Genomic DNA, 15793 nt, shown 5'->3' with positions numbered 1-15793 from the left:
GCGATTGTCGGTTAGAGGGTTTGATCTCGGTCGGGATGGCTTCGCTGCCGGTGATGAGGGTTTAGAGGGATTGTTGGATGCCCCGAACTTCGCGTGATGGATGGCACTGCCAGCTGAGCCTTTAAATCCAAGAGATTCGTCGCGGATGTCGATCGGAATTCAGCTTGTTCGATACGAGGGGCACTTGGTTGGCACCACCTATTCGACCCTCAGCCACGCAGGTTCCAGGCGGTGGGCCCTCGGGCGCTCAAATGGGCGGGGTCTAGTTGGTTAGGTATGGAAGCGCTCTTGCCGCACCCGACTCTCTCCCGTCTCTCGTGCTTCCGCAACCGGCGGAAATTTAACCCCTTCTTTTCTGCTGCTTTTTCGGACCTTGCGATAGTAAATGGCGATGCCTTCGTTCACTTCGAATTACCTTTAAGAAAGATGACAAGAAGCTCATGTTTTTTGCGGCTTTGGGAAAAGGATTCAAGGTTACCGTTATGCCCCGCGAGGCAACAGTGGGAAGGCAACCCCTCCCACCCAACGCCAGTGAGACTCGATAAAGGAACTCTGTCGTCTTGACGGATCACGTCCTCGAGCAGGTTACGACAATACAACAGAGGAAGCGGGCGAAGAACCACTTTATTTTGTTTTCAAACATATATACATTGCCTACTCGGGCTTCTCGGTGACAATCTTGCCGTCCTTGTCATAAAAGATCTCCTTGACTTTGATAGACCGCAAGTGGTTGACGCCCTTGCTGAGCTCGCAGTCGTGGTGGAACAGCCACCAGCGGCCCTTGAACTCGACGATGGAGTGGTGGGTGGTCCAGCCGAGCACCGGCTCGAGGATGCGCCCGCCGTAGGTGAAGGGCCCGTAGGGGCTGTCGCCGATGCCGTACGCCAGGTAGTGGGTGTCGCCGGTCGAGTAGCTGAAGTAGTACTTGCCGTTGTACTTGTGCATCCAGGCGGCCTCGAAGAAGCGCCGGTCGTGGTCGTCGGCGGCGATCGGCTTGCCCGTCTCGGGCGCCAGGATCTCGATCTCCTTCACCTCGGTCGCGAACTGGTGCATATCGTCCGTCATCTTGGCCACGCGGGGGCCCAGCGCGCGAGCGCCCTCGCCCGAGGGCTCCTTGGGGCCCTGCCACTCGGCCTCGAAGATGTCGTTGCCCTTCTGGTAGCACTGCAGCTGACCGCCCCAGAGACCGCCAAAGTACATGTAGGCCTGGCCGTCCTCGTCGACAAACGTCGCCGGGTCGATGCTGTAGCTCCCCTTGATGGGCTCCGGGTCCGCCTTGAAGGGGCCCTCGGGGCGGTCGCCGACGGCCACGCCGATGCGGAAGATGCCCTCCTTGTCACGGGCGGGGAAGTAGAGGTAGTATTTGCCGTCCTTGAAGGCGGCATCCGGGGCCCAGAGCTGCTTCGACACCCAGGGAACGTCCTCTGTCTTGAGCACGACGCCGTGGTCGGTCACGGGGGCGAGGGGGTCCAGCGAGTCGGTGCTGAAGACATGGTAGTCGGCCATGTCATATTGGTCGCCATTGTCGTTGAACTTGATATCGGTCTCGCGGTCGTGCGACGGGTAGATGTAGACCTTGCCCTCGAAGACGTGGGCCGAGGGATCGGCTGTGTAGAGGTGGGTGATGAGAGGCGCCATGGTGGTGATGGCCGTCTTGGGGGAAAGTTGGAGTAGCGGGGTATCAATGCGGGGTGCGGGGGAGGGGCAGGCTGTTCTTGGGAAGGGGAATGGGAGAATAATTCTGGTGATGCACGGGGCGTGGAGGAGAGGTTTACATAGGCTGAGGGACTCCCTCTGCTTTTATAGAGGATCTACACAGTATCAAATGACCTCAACCGCTTGGGGGAGCTCACAGACACCCTTAGATCGTCTCCAATGCCCCGTCGAGCTGGGTCGGGCGGGCGCGTGGATGTCGGAAGCACGAGGGTCTGGTCCCATATTCCTATTTATCCCCATTTAACCGTCCGGCCAGTATTCCGGGCAAGAGACTTGGCGGGTCGGCGGGACCTTTGCCGTGCCGTTGCCGTGACTTGCGGGATGGGTGTTTCTCTCGATCATGGCGAGGTTGGTTGGGGTTGAGAGATTTCGGTTTGTGCGCTGCTCCCACGCGCGCCACGACGGTGCCTTAGTTATGTATTGTAACGATGTACCTGCGTCATTAACGCGGATAATCAAAGCTGCAGGGGGCAGTGTGCATCGGAGCAAGCCGCAAACCCAATGGCCTGGGGTGTTGGGGAAGAGGTGGTTTCCCCACTGCGCTGTTGGTTCAGCGATGTTCGGCGACTCTCTCAGGTTGTGGGGGATGAATCGAGGACGGGGATGGTGGGATGGATGTTCCTCTGAAATGTGGGAGGAAACGGGGAATTTGCGGGCCGCCTCTCTCATGGCCGGCGCCCGAGGTCGAGTGTCGCCTTGGCAGTGGAGAGTTCCCATTCTCCCGTTCTTCCATCTCATCAGCCTGCATCCTCGGAAGGCATGCTCTGACTCGCTCGTGTTGGCGGCGACACGCGATCGCAGTGGTTCCAGATTGATGGGATGCACCCAGAGTTCTGGTGTGACCTTTTGAACCAAGCGGGCTGCTGTGAAACATTCTGGGGCTGATTGACTCGACGAAGCCGTTGCCAAGGTTCCAAGGTTGGAGAGATCAACCAAACCACCACAACCACCACATACGTGATGTAGATGGCATAGCACCCGTGGACATGCTCAGGTTTTCGTGCTCCAGCCCGGTCGTCTCGCCGACTATCATTTTTCGCAGTCCGTGATGGCGAATTCGGGACTTTTTAGAACGCCAAAGCCAGGCGCACCAACGCCATCAACACCACACACCATGGTCGGTCTCGAGGAGTCTGGTGGACTGCCAAGCTGAGGCTAGGAGTTCAGCCCCAGGACTGGTTGCGAACGCACACCTATCAGCTTCATGGGGCAACGCCACCACATGCGCCCTCGCTGACGATGCCTTCACATTGGACATCACGACCCCTGCCACAGCCAATATCGAAATGCCGTCGAGGGGGGCGCCAACGTCGTCCGTTTTGGGACTGGGTACCCAAGCGGCATGCCCATCGAAGCGCAAGGCTCGCTAACTCCTTCGTACCTGGGTGGTGTTGACAGAGGAACACCGCCGACTTGAAATCGTCGACGCGACTCTCGCGTCCCGTCCTGCATATCGTGTTCCCCCAAGCAGACATTGAACCAAGGACATAGAGACGCTACGATGCTGATCGCAACGGCGTCGCCAACGTCCACGCTTTCGCCGACTTTGGCCAGCGCGTACGGGCTTGTCCAACCTCGCCAGACCGACTACTTTGGCGGCAGCGACTCGGATTGTTACGTATGGACCTGTCTCGGCCCACCTGCTGGACCGTCATGCCGTGTATCTAACGTCGAATTCACTAGAACTTCGGCAATGGCCTCCAGTGTACAAGCATCCTCAGCGGCTGCTATGACGATATCCTCGCGGCTACCGACTACAGCTCGGCAGCGACAGCCTGTTTCTGCACCTATGGCATCTCCTATCTCGACTGTTTCTACTCGCAAATCGCCACGGGGACTTGCGCAAGCTACTATTTTGGATCCGCAGGCACGTTTCCATTCCGAGCAGGGCATGGAAGGGCCACGTCCCGCTGACTCCAAGGGTACACAGGCTACGGCGACTACCAGCGATCCTACTATTCCGAGTACTGTGGGAGCATCCCCCCCGATGTTATGGCGCAGATCGAAGCACCGTAAGTTCAGCCCGTTCCGTCTTGTATCGCTGAGGCTAACCGGTCCTTTAGAACTAGCGTGTCCCTAGATTTCGAGTACGTTGGATTACCTCACTTCCAATACTTGCGAGCGTGACTGATGAAGGGTCTAGAAAGGTAGATGTGGTCCGAGCCACAGGCGCTATTCGGCAACCCGACTATGACGAACCGCCCCAGTACCAAGGGGAGGGAGAACTTCTCAAAGGCGCGTGTAGCCAAACCGACTTTACGCTTGTTGATGGCGGTAACACCGTTTACTATGGCGGTTTCGTGGGCTGTGTCAATGACAGGCCCGAGTGTTGTCCTTGGGCCGTGGCGACTCCAGCCTCGGTTGTGTCAGGTAGCGCTGCTACCAACGGGCCTGCCGTCAATGCCCGGGACAACATCGACTTTCCGTCGCCAGTCAACAATGACTTAGCTGTGCTGGCGAGCTGTGCCGATGACTACTACTCCATCTCTGGCGGGTGTTGTCCCAAGTACGTGGCGCCCCTTCCCCCCTCCGCCATGCACTCGTCTCTCAGTCTTGCTAATTATAATCAGCGGCTTCTGGCCTTTCACGAGGGCTGTAGGTGGCATCACGCCTTGTTGGAGTTCCATTTCAACCGTTGAGCCTCCTACGCTCACCCTTGAAAAGGACGCAACAACAAAAGAGAAGCCGACGTCAGCCGTCGTCAACATCGTTTGGTCGATGCGCTTTGAGGTCGCAGATCCCGGGAGCGGCGGACTTTCGACCGCGGCTAAGGCAGGCATCGGTGCGGGAGCCGGCGTTGCAGCCATCCTCATCGCTGGCCTCGCCATCTGCCTGTGGAGATCTCGCCGCAAGAACAAGAAGCTCGCTGAAGCTCCGCAACCAGCGGCTCCAGCCCTGGCACAGATGCAGCAACAGCAGCAGCAGCCGCCCTTTAAACAACCCCAGATGATGCCACAAGCCAATGTGCCAAACGGCCAATACCCTCCGGGAGCTTTCCACCCCGGCATGGCAGCAATGGCAATTCCTCCCTCAGACCGCACTAGCACCGTGACAAGCGGGACTTCCGTATCTCCCGGTGTTCTCGTTCCCCAGCACACAGGCACTTCTGGCGGCGGCGTGAGCGAGCTAAGCTCCCAAGGTGGCCAGAACCTGCACAACGCCCAGCCGAGTTACTTTGCCGGCGGTGGCGGTAGCAGGACGGACAGCCCGGCGGTGGGTGTCAACAACGGACATGGCTATCCGGCGCCGATTGCGGAGGCGGATGAGGGCCAGCAGCAGCAGCATTATCCGCAGTATGGTTACCAGCTTCAACACCCACAGCAATACCCATTTCAACCACAACAGCAGCAGCAGCAGCCGCAATACCTCGCACAGCAGCAGCAGCAGTACTACGGTGCTTCCCCGGTGCAGCAGATGCCACCTCAGGGACAGGGACAGGGGCCGGGGCAGTACTACGCTCATCCGCAGGCCGGGTATGCGTACCCGCAGCAGCAGCAGCCAGTCTATTCGCAAAACGTGCCCGAGATGAGTGCCAACAGGGAGGCGGATCCGCCGCAAGAGGTCATGGGTAGCCGTGTGCAGCAGCAGCATCATGCGGGCTGAGGGACATGCCGGGTGGTTGTCTTTCTTTGTTTTCGTGTGGCTTTTGGTTTCTGTTCTTGTGTGGTCCTACCACGTAAGGGAATGCAAGGGATGTAACATCTAGACCATGCCCGGCGTCAGGGGTCGTGAGGTGGTGGTGATTCAGGGGTGACCAATAGCTAGGGGTAAGTCAGGGGCGACTTTTTTGCCTTCGCCCTTCACTCCTCTGTGCCGTCCTCGCCCCCATCGTGGCTTCGCTGGCGTCCCCGGGAGATGCCAACTGGTTCGCTGTAAGCCATCAGAAGACGCGTGCGTTGGCTTGAAATTTTTGGTATGGCTTGACCCCCAAGTCTAAAACTGAGGCGATATCCGCAAAATGGGAACCAATGGTTAAGTACCGGAAATGTCGGTCAGGATGTCGGTCAGGCTGCCGGCCTCCCGGGGTCTCACCTTCTTGGTACATGTACATTGTGGTAGGGAGTTGCAAGCGTTGTTCTGGAAGTCTACAATTGCCGGGACGGAGCCAAGGTATGACAAATAAGACATGCGGTTTCCGGCGTCCAAAGCCGTGCTCATCGATCGACAGACGGAGAAAGTGCTGTAGTATTTATTGGCCAACTTCATTCTCACTCTTGTGTAGGCCCTCCATTCGTTTCCCAAACGGGCATTTGGAATTCTGCCCGAGTTGAGATGGTGGGGGGGTGTCTGCCCCCCATTGGGCGGCGGCAGCCTGGTGGCGGTGGCTGGTTGGTCCGGTCAAGGCACCCGGGCTCGCGGGACCTCCTCGCCCCTCTCCGACGCAAGAATGCCGTGTATCACAAGAGTTATATAGGTATGTACTTCGTACGCCCCACGCGCTAAATGTGAGCAACAGGCTAGCTAGCCTTGCTCGCCGACATACCCGAATAGCCCCCCCCCCTTTAACAAGCTTGATCACGCAGAGTAGAAACACGCCTTGTATTTTATCCAGAGTAAACTTAGTTGTCTCGATTCCATTCCCGCGTTCGTTTAAGTTCCCAGTATGTCCGCCTTCTCATGACATCTTCGAACTCTCCATTCAAACTAACTGCCTTACCTACGTACCTAGGTAGGTAGCTATCGACCTTTCTCGGTAGCACCACTCCCAGCTCGACCGGAAAAGGCACAAGTTGCGTGTCCATGGTCCTTGTCTTTGTATATTGGCGGTCGTTGTGACCCAATCAGTGGCCCGCCATGCTTCACACAGACCGAGGCCCCTCGGAAGGGCGCGTCATGATGGATCAACCTGGGGTATGGCGGACGTTTTCATCGGCCATGCTAAATAATAGAGCGGAGTACAGAAGTATGGCCTTGCACCACCAATCCATCACTCAAACGGGAATAGACTAACGGAGAAACGTGTAGCTGAGACTACGCCCACGAGGTTCTCGAACTCTCTGGCGGAGGACAATACCGATGCCGCATCTCTGGATACTCATTCCAGCATTACTTCTAAGCCGCACCCCCAAGAGTTCCCCGAGCCGATCAAGGAGTATGGCGAGCGTCGGAGTTGGGAGTGGTCGTCGGAGGCTGGGGACTATGTTGTGATCGGGCAAGGCACGGAGATGATCTGGACTCTTCCACATGGCAATAAGAACTAACATTGGATAAGATGGCAAACAAGAGCGGTTCACAGAGCACCAGATGGCTGGAATCCCGCCCCCAGCAGCAGCCCCAGCAAGCTCAGATCCTGACCATAACATCCCACATCCCGACAGCGGAGGAGAAACACAAGCCCGCGGAAACTCACAGGTGTGTAGAGTCAACTCTATCCCAAGAGTGATACAGCCTCCTCAACCACAAAAGCCTCAGTATGGAGAACCACTGGGTCCTGGTATGTCCCATATACCCCAGGTTGCAACTCTTATATTGACCGTCCCAGAATTCAGTGTCATATCCAAGCCCAAGCGTTTCTTTTCCACTGGCCGCATCTTTGCCACGGTCTGGTTTGAGCCTAGCACCGAAGACATGACCCAGCAGCAAACCAAGGCCGGAGCGTGGTCGAACGACTGCCCGGCTTTTCACGGACAGAAACCCGTCGCCAGAATCCGGTGGTTCGTCGTTGTGAGAAGGCGGACTCACCATTCGCTATGCTTCACAGTCACGACGTACGCGGGGAAGGACGGCAACAGGACGAACCGCGGTCGGGCTGGGGATCATGCGGTGCTTTACAGGGCAAATCTCCAGCCCGAGCCTCCCTACGATGACGAGGACATCACTCGGGATGCCATCGCCGTCATTATTGAGGACGCCGAGTACTACATCTCGCCGCTTGCGAGACTTGACTGCGGAAGGACCTACACTGTCGAGGACAACCTGAAGGTTGCGAAAGTCGGGCGAGTACACCCGCGTGATTTGTCTTTGTTGGAGCAGTACTATAGGGATACCGTGTTGTAATAGTAACGGGCACAGAGGTGCAGAAAAAGGAGTCGGAGAGCATGGATAGGTCAAGGAGCATATTATGGTTCGGCGTCTGGTGCCTTCAACAGTCAGCATTAGCGTAGATGATACACAAGTAGCAGCAAGCAATACACTGCCATTTCCTTTGCGACCCCTGTCCAGAGTCAACACCAACCCCTAAACCCCTAAAAGTCCTGCACCCCCGTCTCCCCCACCAAAACCCTCTCCCTTCCCCTTTCCCTCCCTTCCCCCTTTTCCACCTCACCCCCCTCCGCCTCCACCAAACCCAAACCCTCCCCCAAACCCTCCCCACCACCCACAACCCACGCCGGATCCTCATCCTCAAACCAAGCCTCCTCTTCCGCCTCGCGCTCCAGCACGTCGTACTCGTCGTCGGCATCCACCACAGCGTAGTCGAAGTCGGCGTCCTCGCCGCGCACGAACCGGTCCCGCAAAAAGGCCTCCCACTGCGCGCGGCCCTCGGCGCGTGTCTTGGGCGGTGGCGTGAGGGACGCGGTGAGGGATGCGGTGAGGGCGCTGCTGAAGGGGGGCGGGGTGTTGTTGTTTATTGCGGTGGTGGTGGTGGTGGTGGTGGGGGTGGTAGGTTTGGCGGGTTCAGTGCCGTTTGGTGCGGTTTCTGTGGCGGTGATGGTGGTGATGGTGATGGTGTCGTCTTGGTTCCGTTCGACCGTCTGCTCTCGCAGCTTGGCTAGCCGCTCCTCGCCCCGGAGGAGGGAGCCTTCCAGCACGCGGGCGTAGCCCTTCTCGCGGCCTTCGGCTTCGCGCTCTGAGGGGGTTTGGAAGCGCCGGATGAGGGAGTCGTAGAGGAGGGGGTCTGGGGATGGGTTAGCCTTGGATTCCTTGAGTGGTGGAATAGTTTGGTGATGTATATGAGGAAACATGTGAAAAGGTCGGAAAATAGCGATAGGGTTTCTCTCACCTGCCAGTTCATGTTCGTTCGATTCAAAATAGTTGGTGTGTTTTTCTAGATATGCCCTTCTCCGATTCTGTGCTCTGATTTGAGCCAAGCGGCCTGGGGACTTCGGTGGCCGTGGTCGGGGTTGTGAGAATGAGACGGGCGTTGATGGCGTTGATGGGGGTGAGTCGAATCGTGGAGCCATGATGGGAAAAAGAAGGGGTGAAATGTGTTCCGCAAAGATTGCGTGTTGCTTGATTGATAGTAAGAAGTTGTGCGTTATAGCTTCATAGGGCGAATGTGTTCGATGATTCAAGTAGCTGAGGGGTGACTGAGATAACTCCTATGAGATGAAGTTGAGGGTGGCAACCTCGAAGTGCTCTGGTGCTCGATGATTTGTGCAGCTCCAGTGAGAGCTGACCCACTAGAGCCAAACACAAGAGCGCTGTGGACTGCGGGGCTTCAGGGGCCATTAACCACCAGCAATATTTTATGAATCGCCTGTCTTGCTGACCACGTTAGCAGACGGAGTGCTTTGGTACAGTATTAACACTCTATTGTCTTATCAGTTGGTCTATCAAGTTGTAATCCAACACGACTAATCCCACGCCTTGGTAAAATCCCGTGACAACTAGCACTCAGAGCCATGGTATGGCATCATGACAACCACCCAAGTAACCCTTGCCCCTCTTCCCAACGGGGGCCAGAACGCCATACATAAACAATCCAAACATTCCACGCCAAAGACTCGTCAAGCAGCCATGATACTCCTCCCGCCGTCGGCGGTCGTCCGGTTGCGGATGCGCACCTTCAGCACGCCATGAGCCAACCGTCTAATATCCGCCAGCCCGCTCGCCTCGCCCTCCTTCTCGCCCTCCTTCCTCTTGACCCCGATAATGGCGCTCGGCGCAAACACAAACGCCTCGCCGACCCTCAAGTCCACGATCCTCGAGAACAACTCCAGCGCCGGGTCCGCATCACCCAGAATCAGCGCCTTAAAACCATCGATCGCTTCTTCCCCATCCTCGTCGCCCAACTTCAGCTTCCTAGCCTTCTCGAGCAACTTACCGCCAGACGAGACCCCCGCCAGATGCTTTTTCAGTGCATTCAGCCAGTCCGGAGACGTGAATCTGTGAACAACCGTGACGCTGCACAGGTCCAGCAGCTTGGGGCTGATGGTGGGTTCCTGTGTGGAAATGATCACCCGTGCACCAAGATGCCGCTGCAGGCGGATGGTGGACAGGAGGGCTTCTGTGAGTGCGGCACATTCCTGTGAATCGGTCATGTACTTGTGGGCCTCATCGAGGGCGACGATGCGGCCGACGGTGGCCGAGTCCTGTTCTAGGAAGAGGGAGAGGCAGATGTTGAAGAGGGAGCACGCCATCTCTGGAGTGACGCAGGGGCAGGACAAGTCGACGATGGTGAGATGGCCGTTGCGAGGTTTCCAGGAGGTACCCTCTGCTACGATCGCTCGCCGCGATCGGGATGTTTGCGACCCGTGAAACATATCGTAGGCCTTTGCCTGCTTTTCGACCATGAAAGACTCGAGGGTTTCGAGGCGCTGCTTCAGCGGGGCCAGCTGCATATCCGTGAGGTTTTCTAGAGCAAGCTTTTGTTTGAACGCCGTGTAGTTGAACCCGGTATCGCTCTTTTGCTGGTCTACACGCAAGTCTCGAAGGATGCGCTGTGCGACATGGAGGTAGAGAGGGAGATTTCCGCCTGTGGTGACGGCCATCAAGTCCAGCATGCGCTTTGTGTTGAGGTCTGACTGGTTGAGGCGCAACTCCTCAACCTGGATGTTGGGGAACTTTTTGTAAAGACGCTGGGAATTTGGTCAACATCTGGGCTGGAAGTGATGAGAAAAGAGGAGACTCACCTGCAATGTACGGATGTTCGTCGGTGGACACAAGACCCGGACTTTGATGTCCTTGTTCGAGGACAGCCAGGCCACCTCACAAGGAGAGCCGCCAGAGTCAGAAATGAAGGTGTCGTAGTGAAAGACGATGCCTGTCAACGGCCGGGGGAGAACATTCGCCTCGCACGGCGCAAGAGCGTTCTCTAGCAGACAGGACAAGGTGTGACTCTTGCCAGATCCTTGGCTGCCGCAAATGAAGTAACTGGAGGGCGCAGCAATGTTCCAGAAGATCCGCGGGTCAGAGACGTCGCCATCGGCGCTGCCGGTCAAGTCGCCAGCTAATAGACCATACTGACTGAAAGGTGGGTCCGTTTTGGCACCGGCAAGCGAGAGCGCATACTTGCGAACGGCCTCGGTGAAGAGAGGCGTTGTTTTGATTTCGTTAAGCTCGTCTAGGCCGGGACGCCGCCGGAGCAGGGCAAGATGGGCGTTGAGGACGGTGTCTTCGCGGCTGTTGGCGTCGGACTCGGCACTTGACTCGTCCTCGCTTGCTTCCTCACTCGTTTCCTCGCTAGTGGCATCCTCACCTTCCGCACTCGGAGACCCAGGTTTGCTCTTCTCAGAGAGGGAGGCAGCGGACAGTGAGGCCGCCTTGTCGCTCGCCACACTCTCCAGCTTGACTTTCGGAACCATGAGGTCCGCCATACCGCCGGTGAGGCTGTCCATCGATTGAGACCGACTGCCTGAATCCGAGGACCCGCTTCCGCCGGTGTCGCTGGGATACTGGGGACTGGTGAAGTTGAAGGTTGGGATAGAGAGCGAGGGCGGTTTCGGCGCTGCCAATGGGCGTTTAATCGGTGTACCTTTTGGAGCCCCAGCCGTGAAGGTGAAGGAAGAAGAACTGCTGGTTCCGAAGATGGACCCGTTTGGGGAAGGAGACAAGTCTGAAGGTTTGGAGATGAAGGTTTGGTTGGTGTGGCTGAAGAGAGAAGCCCGCTTGCGCTCTCGCTTGGTTTCCTGCCCAGAGTTATGGCTGGAGGGAGAGGTTGCGAACCTGGCTTTGGGTCCCATACTGAGGAAATTGAAGCCGGGCACGGCACCTGTATAAGGGAATTCTTGGTTATCGCCGTTTGGCACAAAAAGTGGGCTCAAAAGCCACGGAACAAACGCAACAATTGGTGAGCAACGAAGAGAGAAGGAGCGAGGCGGCAACCTGCAGAACAGAAAGAGCGGAAGCGGAGCAAGGAAAAACGAAAGAGTCAATGAGAGGCAGTTAATGAGTGAGAGGTGCCAGCCAGGTAAGCGAGCTCCCGGAAAACGACGTGATGAGGCCCACGAAAGTAAAAGCTGGTTGTTGTTGTTGTTGATGTCGGTCGGTGGAGTTGAGTAAGAGCCACGGTAGTGAAGCAGGGGTTTGGTCTTGGTCGCTGCTTGGGAAATTTTCTAACTAGCTGGACTTTCCCGAATGGGAAAATAGAGAGCCGACTTACACAGTACATAATACGGTCCGGAGAACGGATTGAAATCCATAACTGCAGATACCCACTAGCATCGGGCCGTGAAGCTCAAACACGGGAATTTATTCCGGTATTCTGTCGTTGCCATGCATGCGGCCTTTACTGAGATTTTGGGACGAGCACAAACCCCGAATTTGGTCGGCTGGTTGTCCCATATGTTTTGGCAGCCATGAAAGCCATGGCAAGGAAAAGTACCGGGCGAGTATCGTAAATTGAAGTACGAAATACTAGTAGTATGGACATGTTCACTTCGACGGAAAGTCCTAGCCAAATGACTACTCTCATATCCGCTTTATATCTGGCTTTTCAAGTACTGGACTCAACTTGAAGCCAATGCGGTCCGGGTGCTTCGGTTAGAGAAGTGATATATACCTTATCTGAGAAGAAGTGCGGCCTGTTGGCCTTAGCCCTTTTAGGCGCGATTTAACTCGGGGGAGGTTGTATCGAAGAATGGGACGCTGTTTACAATTTTACTGCATTGACAACATGGAACCTTTGTACTGCGTAGATACCTTAGTGCTCTCCGCTCTTTAGGTACCGTAACCTGTACATACACATGCCTCTCGCCAGCAGAGAAGAGGTTGTTTCGAGCCCTTCCCGTCCTCAACCACGAACTGGTATTCATCGACGACCTGGCGTGCCTGGTGACATGTTTTGGCAAGAGGCTGGTCCAAAATGGATCTCCAAATTGTGTCAATTCTGCAACAGCACTGATTTGTTCACTCTGTCCACCACCATGCACAATTTCGAGCTTCCGATTGGCACGCGGAGCTTCTGCAACGGCTCGGGCGGGGGTCGTGTTCCGCCAAGACCCGCCATCCTTACTCTCGCCTATCGCTCAACCCAAAGCTCCTCGAAGACAAGAAGAGCTCTCTGAGCGGCAAGGTAAGGTTTCGTTTTCCCAAGAAGACACAAATCACAACACTACGACAGCTCGGAGACCATCGTCGTTGCCCCGAATTTCTTCCTTTTCCAGCGGAAATGCCGCGGTTCTCTTCCGGGCTCTGAACTTCAGAGACAACCACGGCCTGTGGCCGCACACTGGAACCGGCCTGAGCGCCGTGAGCCAGCATCCTGGGCTCATCCATCTTTGGATTCTCCGGGATGGGAGACTTCAGATCTAAGTTGCGGGCTAGAATTTCGCGACGGCATTCAGGCATCCCCCTGCTCCCGTCCAGCAGAAATGGAAACGCCAGCAGCAATAGCACCAAGAGCGTTGAGCCCAGCTCTCCAGCGAGCGCCCATCGCGTCGAGGATGCCGAGACAGCCCTGGCCGCAGTTCCCCAGAACCAGGATGGCAGCCACATCCGGCAAGCCACGGGATCATCACAGGCACAGGGGCAATTGAAACAAGGCTCAAAGCATCACCCAGCGAGAGTGCTTGTCGAAGCCAGCGATGCAAGCAGCGGAAAGGATGGCGATGATGCTGCGAGTTCTGGGAGCGCTGCGGTCAGCCAGAACCCAAACAGTGCTACAAGTCCCACTAACAACAGCCCGCTGTTGCCCGCCTCACCCGGCCCCGGTAAAAGGAATTGTCTCGGCAATGATCGCCGCATCCTGACAGATAGCGAACCCTTCAGTGGCAACAAAAGCACAACCGATACCGATACCATTCAGCAATCGTCGCCGTCGTCGCCGCCATCGCCAACTACCCGTTCCGCACCGGTCGACGAACCGAGACCTAGAGCCCCTAGAGTCTCCACCGATGTTGCCCGCCGAGCCCGAGTCAGCGACCCGCCCGTGAGCTTAGACCTGTCTAGCCCGGCCTCTCGACCCGCTGCCTCTGGCCGTCCTTCCTTCACCCCCCAAGACCCTGTCGACCCGGCGTTAAGCATTCAATCGCGCCCGTCGACCTCGACGAGCTTTCGTCCGTCCGCGCCGCCGAGACGGCAGAGTTTGCTGCCTAACCGACAGACGTCGCTGATCCGGACGCTGTTGAATGCTGGGCAGGTCGATGACCCCGACCAGAGCGCCTCGGAACAACTACCGCCCATTAGCCCAAACATGGCCACACGCAAGCTCTGGGTGAAGCGGCCGAGCGCGTCTGCGACTCTGGTCACCATTAATGAAGAGGACCTAGTTGACGACGTCCGCGAATTGATCCTCCGGAAGTATGGCAACACTCTCGGTCGCCAGTTCGACGCTCCCGACTTGACGTTGCGCATTGTGCCCCGCGAGAGCCAGAGACAAGAGCGCGTCTTAGGGCCCGAGGAGCCAATGGCTCGTACCTTGGACGCATACTTTCCCGGTGGGCAGTCGGTAGACGAGGCGCTGCTTATTGACATACCGCATCGCCGCACCCCACGAGCCTCCCCGAGGAATGGCCCTCCGCATGCCCAGCACCTCACCTCGGTTAGCTACGAAGACATGCGGCCCCTCGAGGGGAGCACTGACTACTTTGGGCCCGGTGCCGTCGCCCATATCCCCGTTACCATCGCCGGTGCCGCGAACGGCGCAGCGCATTCCATATCGGTTTTGAACACAGGACAAGTGCCGCAGATCCCCTCCCCAGGCGGGACTACACGAACGCGGCCCTATCGGGACCGGCCTGACAGGCCACGTCCTGGGAGGCAGCACACGTCATCCCCTACAATCCTCAACGTTGTCGGCGCCGGGGGACATACGGCCACCATCGCCGTTGCCACCAACCATGGTATGCAGCAAGCGTCTTCGATTACGCGTTCCAGGACTCATTCAAGTGCTTCTTCAGAACAGACGAACACCGGCCAGCCCGCCCAGCCCGCACCCCCTTTACCGACACCCCCGAGTCAGGAATCAGCGGCTGTACCTATTCCCCGAACTGCCACACCGCCACCGCCGAGAGCGGCCTCGCCCCGCCCTCCTCCCGCGGACCGACCGAGCCGACCGAAGAAGAAGAAGACGACCGAAGCTCCCGCATTACCGGCGGGCATGCTCAACGGCGGCGTGCCGCCCATCAACGTGCTGATCGTCGAAGACAACATCATCAACCTGCGCCTACTGGAAGCGTTCGTCAAGCGGCTGAAGGTGCGCTGGCAGACCGCTATGAACGGTCGCGAGGCTGTCACCAAGTGGCGCGCGGGCGGCTTCCATTTGGTCTTGATGGACATTCAGTTGCCCGTTATGAGTGGGCTTGAGGCCACACGCGAGATCCGCCGCCTTGAGCGCACAAACTCGATCGGCGCTTTCTCAACTACGAACAACAACACCAACAACACCACCACCAACGGGGGTGAGTCAGATGAGTCGAAAAATGAGATGCCAGAGGAAGATAAGCTCCAAAACAGGGAGATGTTTAAAAGTCCAGTCATCATTGTCGCCCTGACGGCGAGCTCCTTGCAAAGTGATCGCCATGAGGCGTTAGCTGCAGGTTGCAATGACTTTCTGACCAAGGTATGCCGGATTTCTGATTTTCCTATAAAATATTGGCTAACGATGTCCCCTAGCCGGTTACCTACGTTTGGCTCGAACGCAAAGTCATGGAATGGGGCTGCATGCAGGCATTGATTGACTATGACGGCTGGCGGAAGTGGAAGTCGTACACTTCAAACCCCGCCCCGAGGCAGCCAGAGAGATGAGCGCGCTCCTTCAGTAACCACCATTACCGGAACGAAAGCGAGACGTCCGATCGAGCAGTCCCGGGCAAGGCTTACTGTATTTCCCGGATAGGGAGGGAAATACACTTGTGTGTTTCAATGTGTTTGAAACACACACTGAGTGCGCCGATTTGCTCTCTCGCCAACCCCACCATCAGCCCAGCTTTCCTTGTGGCCACTGGCTCCGAGCGAACAGATACCCGTGGTTGCGGCG

The 15793-nt window shown here is 57.1% G+C and overlaps 5 protein-coding genes across 5 annotated transcripts; 3 read left to right on the top strand and 2 right to left on the bottom strand.

The window, feature by feature from the left end:
* Positions 1 to 609: 609 nt before the first annotated feature.
* On the bottom strand, positions 610 to 1847 carry B0H64DRAFT_65941 (glycosyl hydrolase). Its single transcript, XM_062808583.1, has one exon. It carries the CDS (start codon positions 1636 to 1638, stop codon positions 655 to 657), a length of 984 nt encoding a protein of 327 aa, XP_062661653.1. The 5' UTR covers positions 1639 to 1847; the 3' UTR covers positions 610 to 654.
* Positions 1848 to 3096: 1249 nt separating this feature from the next.
* B0H64DRAFT_65970 (uncharacterized protein) lies at positions 3097 to 5502 on the top strand. Its single transcript, XM_062808586.1, has 6 exons — positions 3097 to 3334; positions 3400 to 3583; positions 3647 to 3728; positions 3780 to 3803; positions 3860 to 4222; positions 4287 to 5502. The coding sequence occupies exons 1-6, from the start codon at positions 3218 to 3220 to the stop codon at positions 5317 to 5319; spliced, it is 1803 nt and encodes a 600-aa protein (XP_062661652.1). The 5' UTR covers positions 3097 to 3217; the 3' UTR covers positions 5320 to 5502.
* A 614-nt stretch (positions 5503 to 6116) lies between these two features.
* B0H64DRAFT_384211 (uncharacterized protein) lies at positions 6117 to 7867 on the top strand. Its single transcript, XM_062802988.1, has 5 exons — positions 6117 to 6317; positions 6386 to 6619; positions 6682 to 6873; positions 6929 to 7150; positions 7199 to 7867. The coding sequence occupies exons 2-5, from the start codon at positions 6511 to 6513 to the stop codon at positions 7711 to 7713; spliced, it is 1038 nt and encodes a 345-aa protein (XP_062661651.1). The 5' UTR covers positions 6117 to 6317; positions 6386 to 6510; the 3' UTR covers positions 7714 to 7867.
* Positions 7868 to 9383: 1516 nt separating this feature from the next.
* On the bottom strand, positions 9384 to 11192 carry B0H64DRAFT_318108 (uncharacterized protein; the record flags this gene model as incomplete). The annotated part of the gene is made up of 2 exons (XM_062800371.1): positions 9384 to 10454; positions 10509 to 11192. The coding sequence occupies 2 exons, from the start codon at positions 11190 to 11192 to the stop codon at positions 9384 to 9386; spliced, it is 1755 nt and encodes a 584-aa protein (XP_062661650.1).
* A 1916-nt stretch (positions 11193 to 13108) lies between these two features.
* B0H64DRAFT_318435 (uncharacterized protein) lies at positions 13109 to 15561 on the top strand (the record flags this gene model as incomplete). Its single annotated transcript, XM_062800389.1, has 2 exons — positions 13109 to 15376; positions 15430 to 15561. 2 exons carry the CDS (start codon positions 13109 to 13111, stop codon positions 15559 to 15561), a joined length of 2400 nt encoding a protein of 799 aa, XP_062661649.1.
* Between the last annotated feature and the right edge of the window lie 232 nt (positions 15562 to 15793).

Source organism: Chaetomium fimeti (genome assembly GCF_033439085.1).
Source record: "Chaetomium fimeti strain CBS 168.71 chromosome Unknown B0H64scaffold_2, whole genome shotgun sequence".
Taxonomy (NCBI): Eukaryota; Fungi; Ascomycota; class Sordariomycetes; order Sordariales; family Chaetomiaceae; genus Chaetomium; species Chaetomium fimeti.
This window is presented reverse-complemented; position numbering and strand designations above follow the sequence as displayed.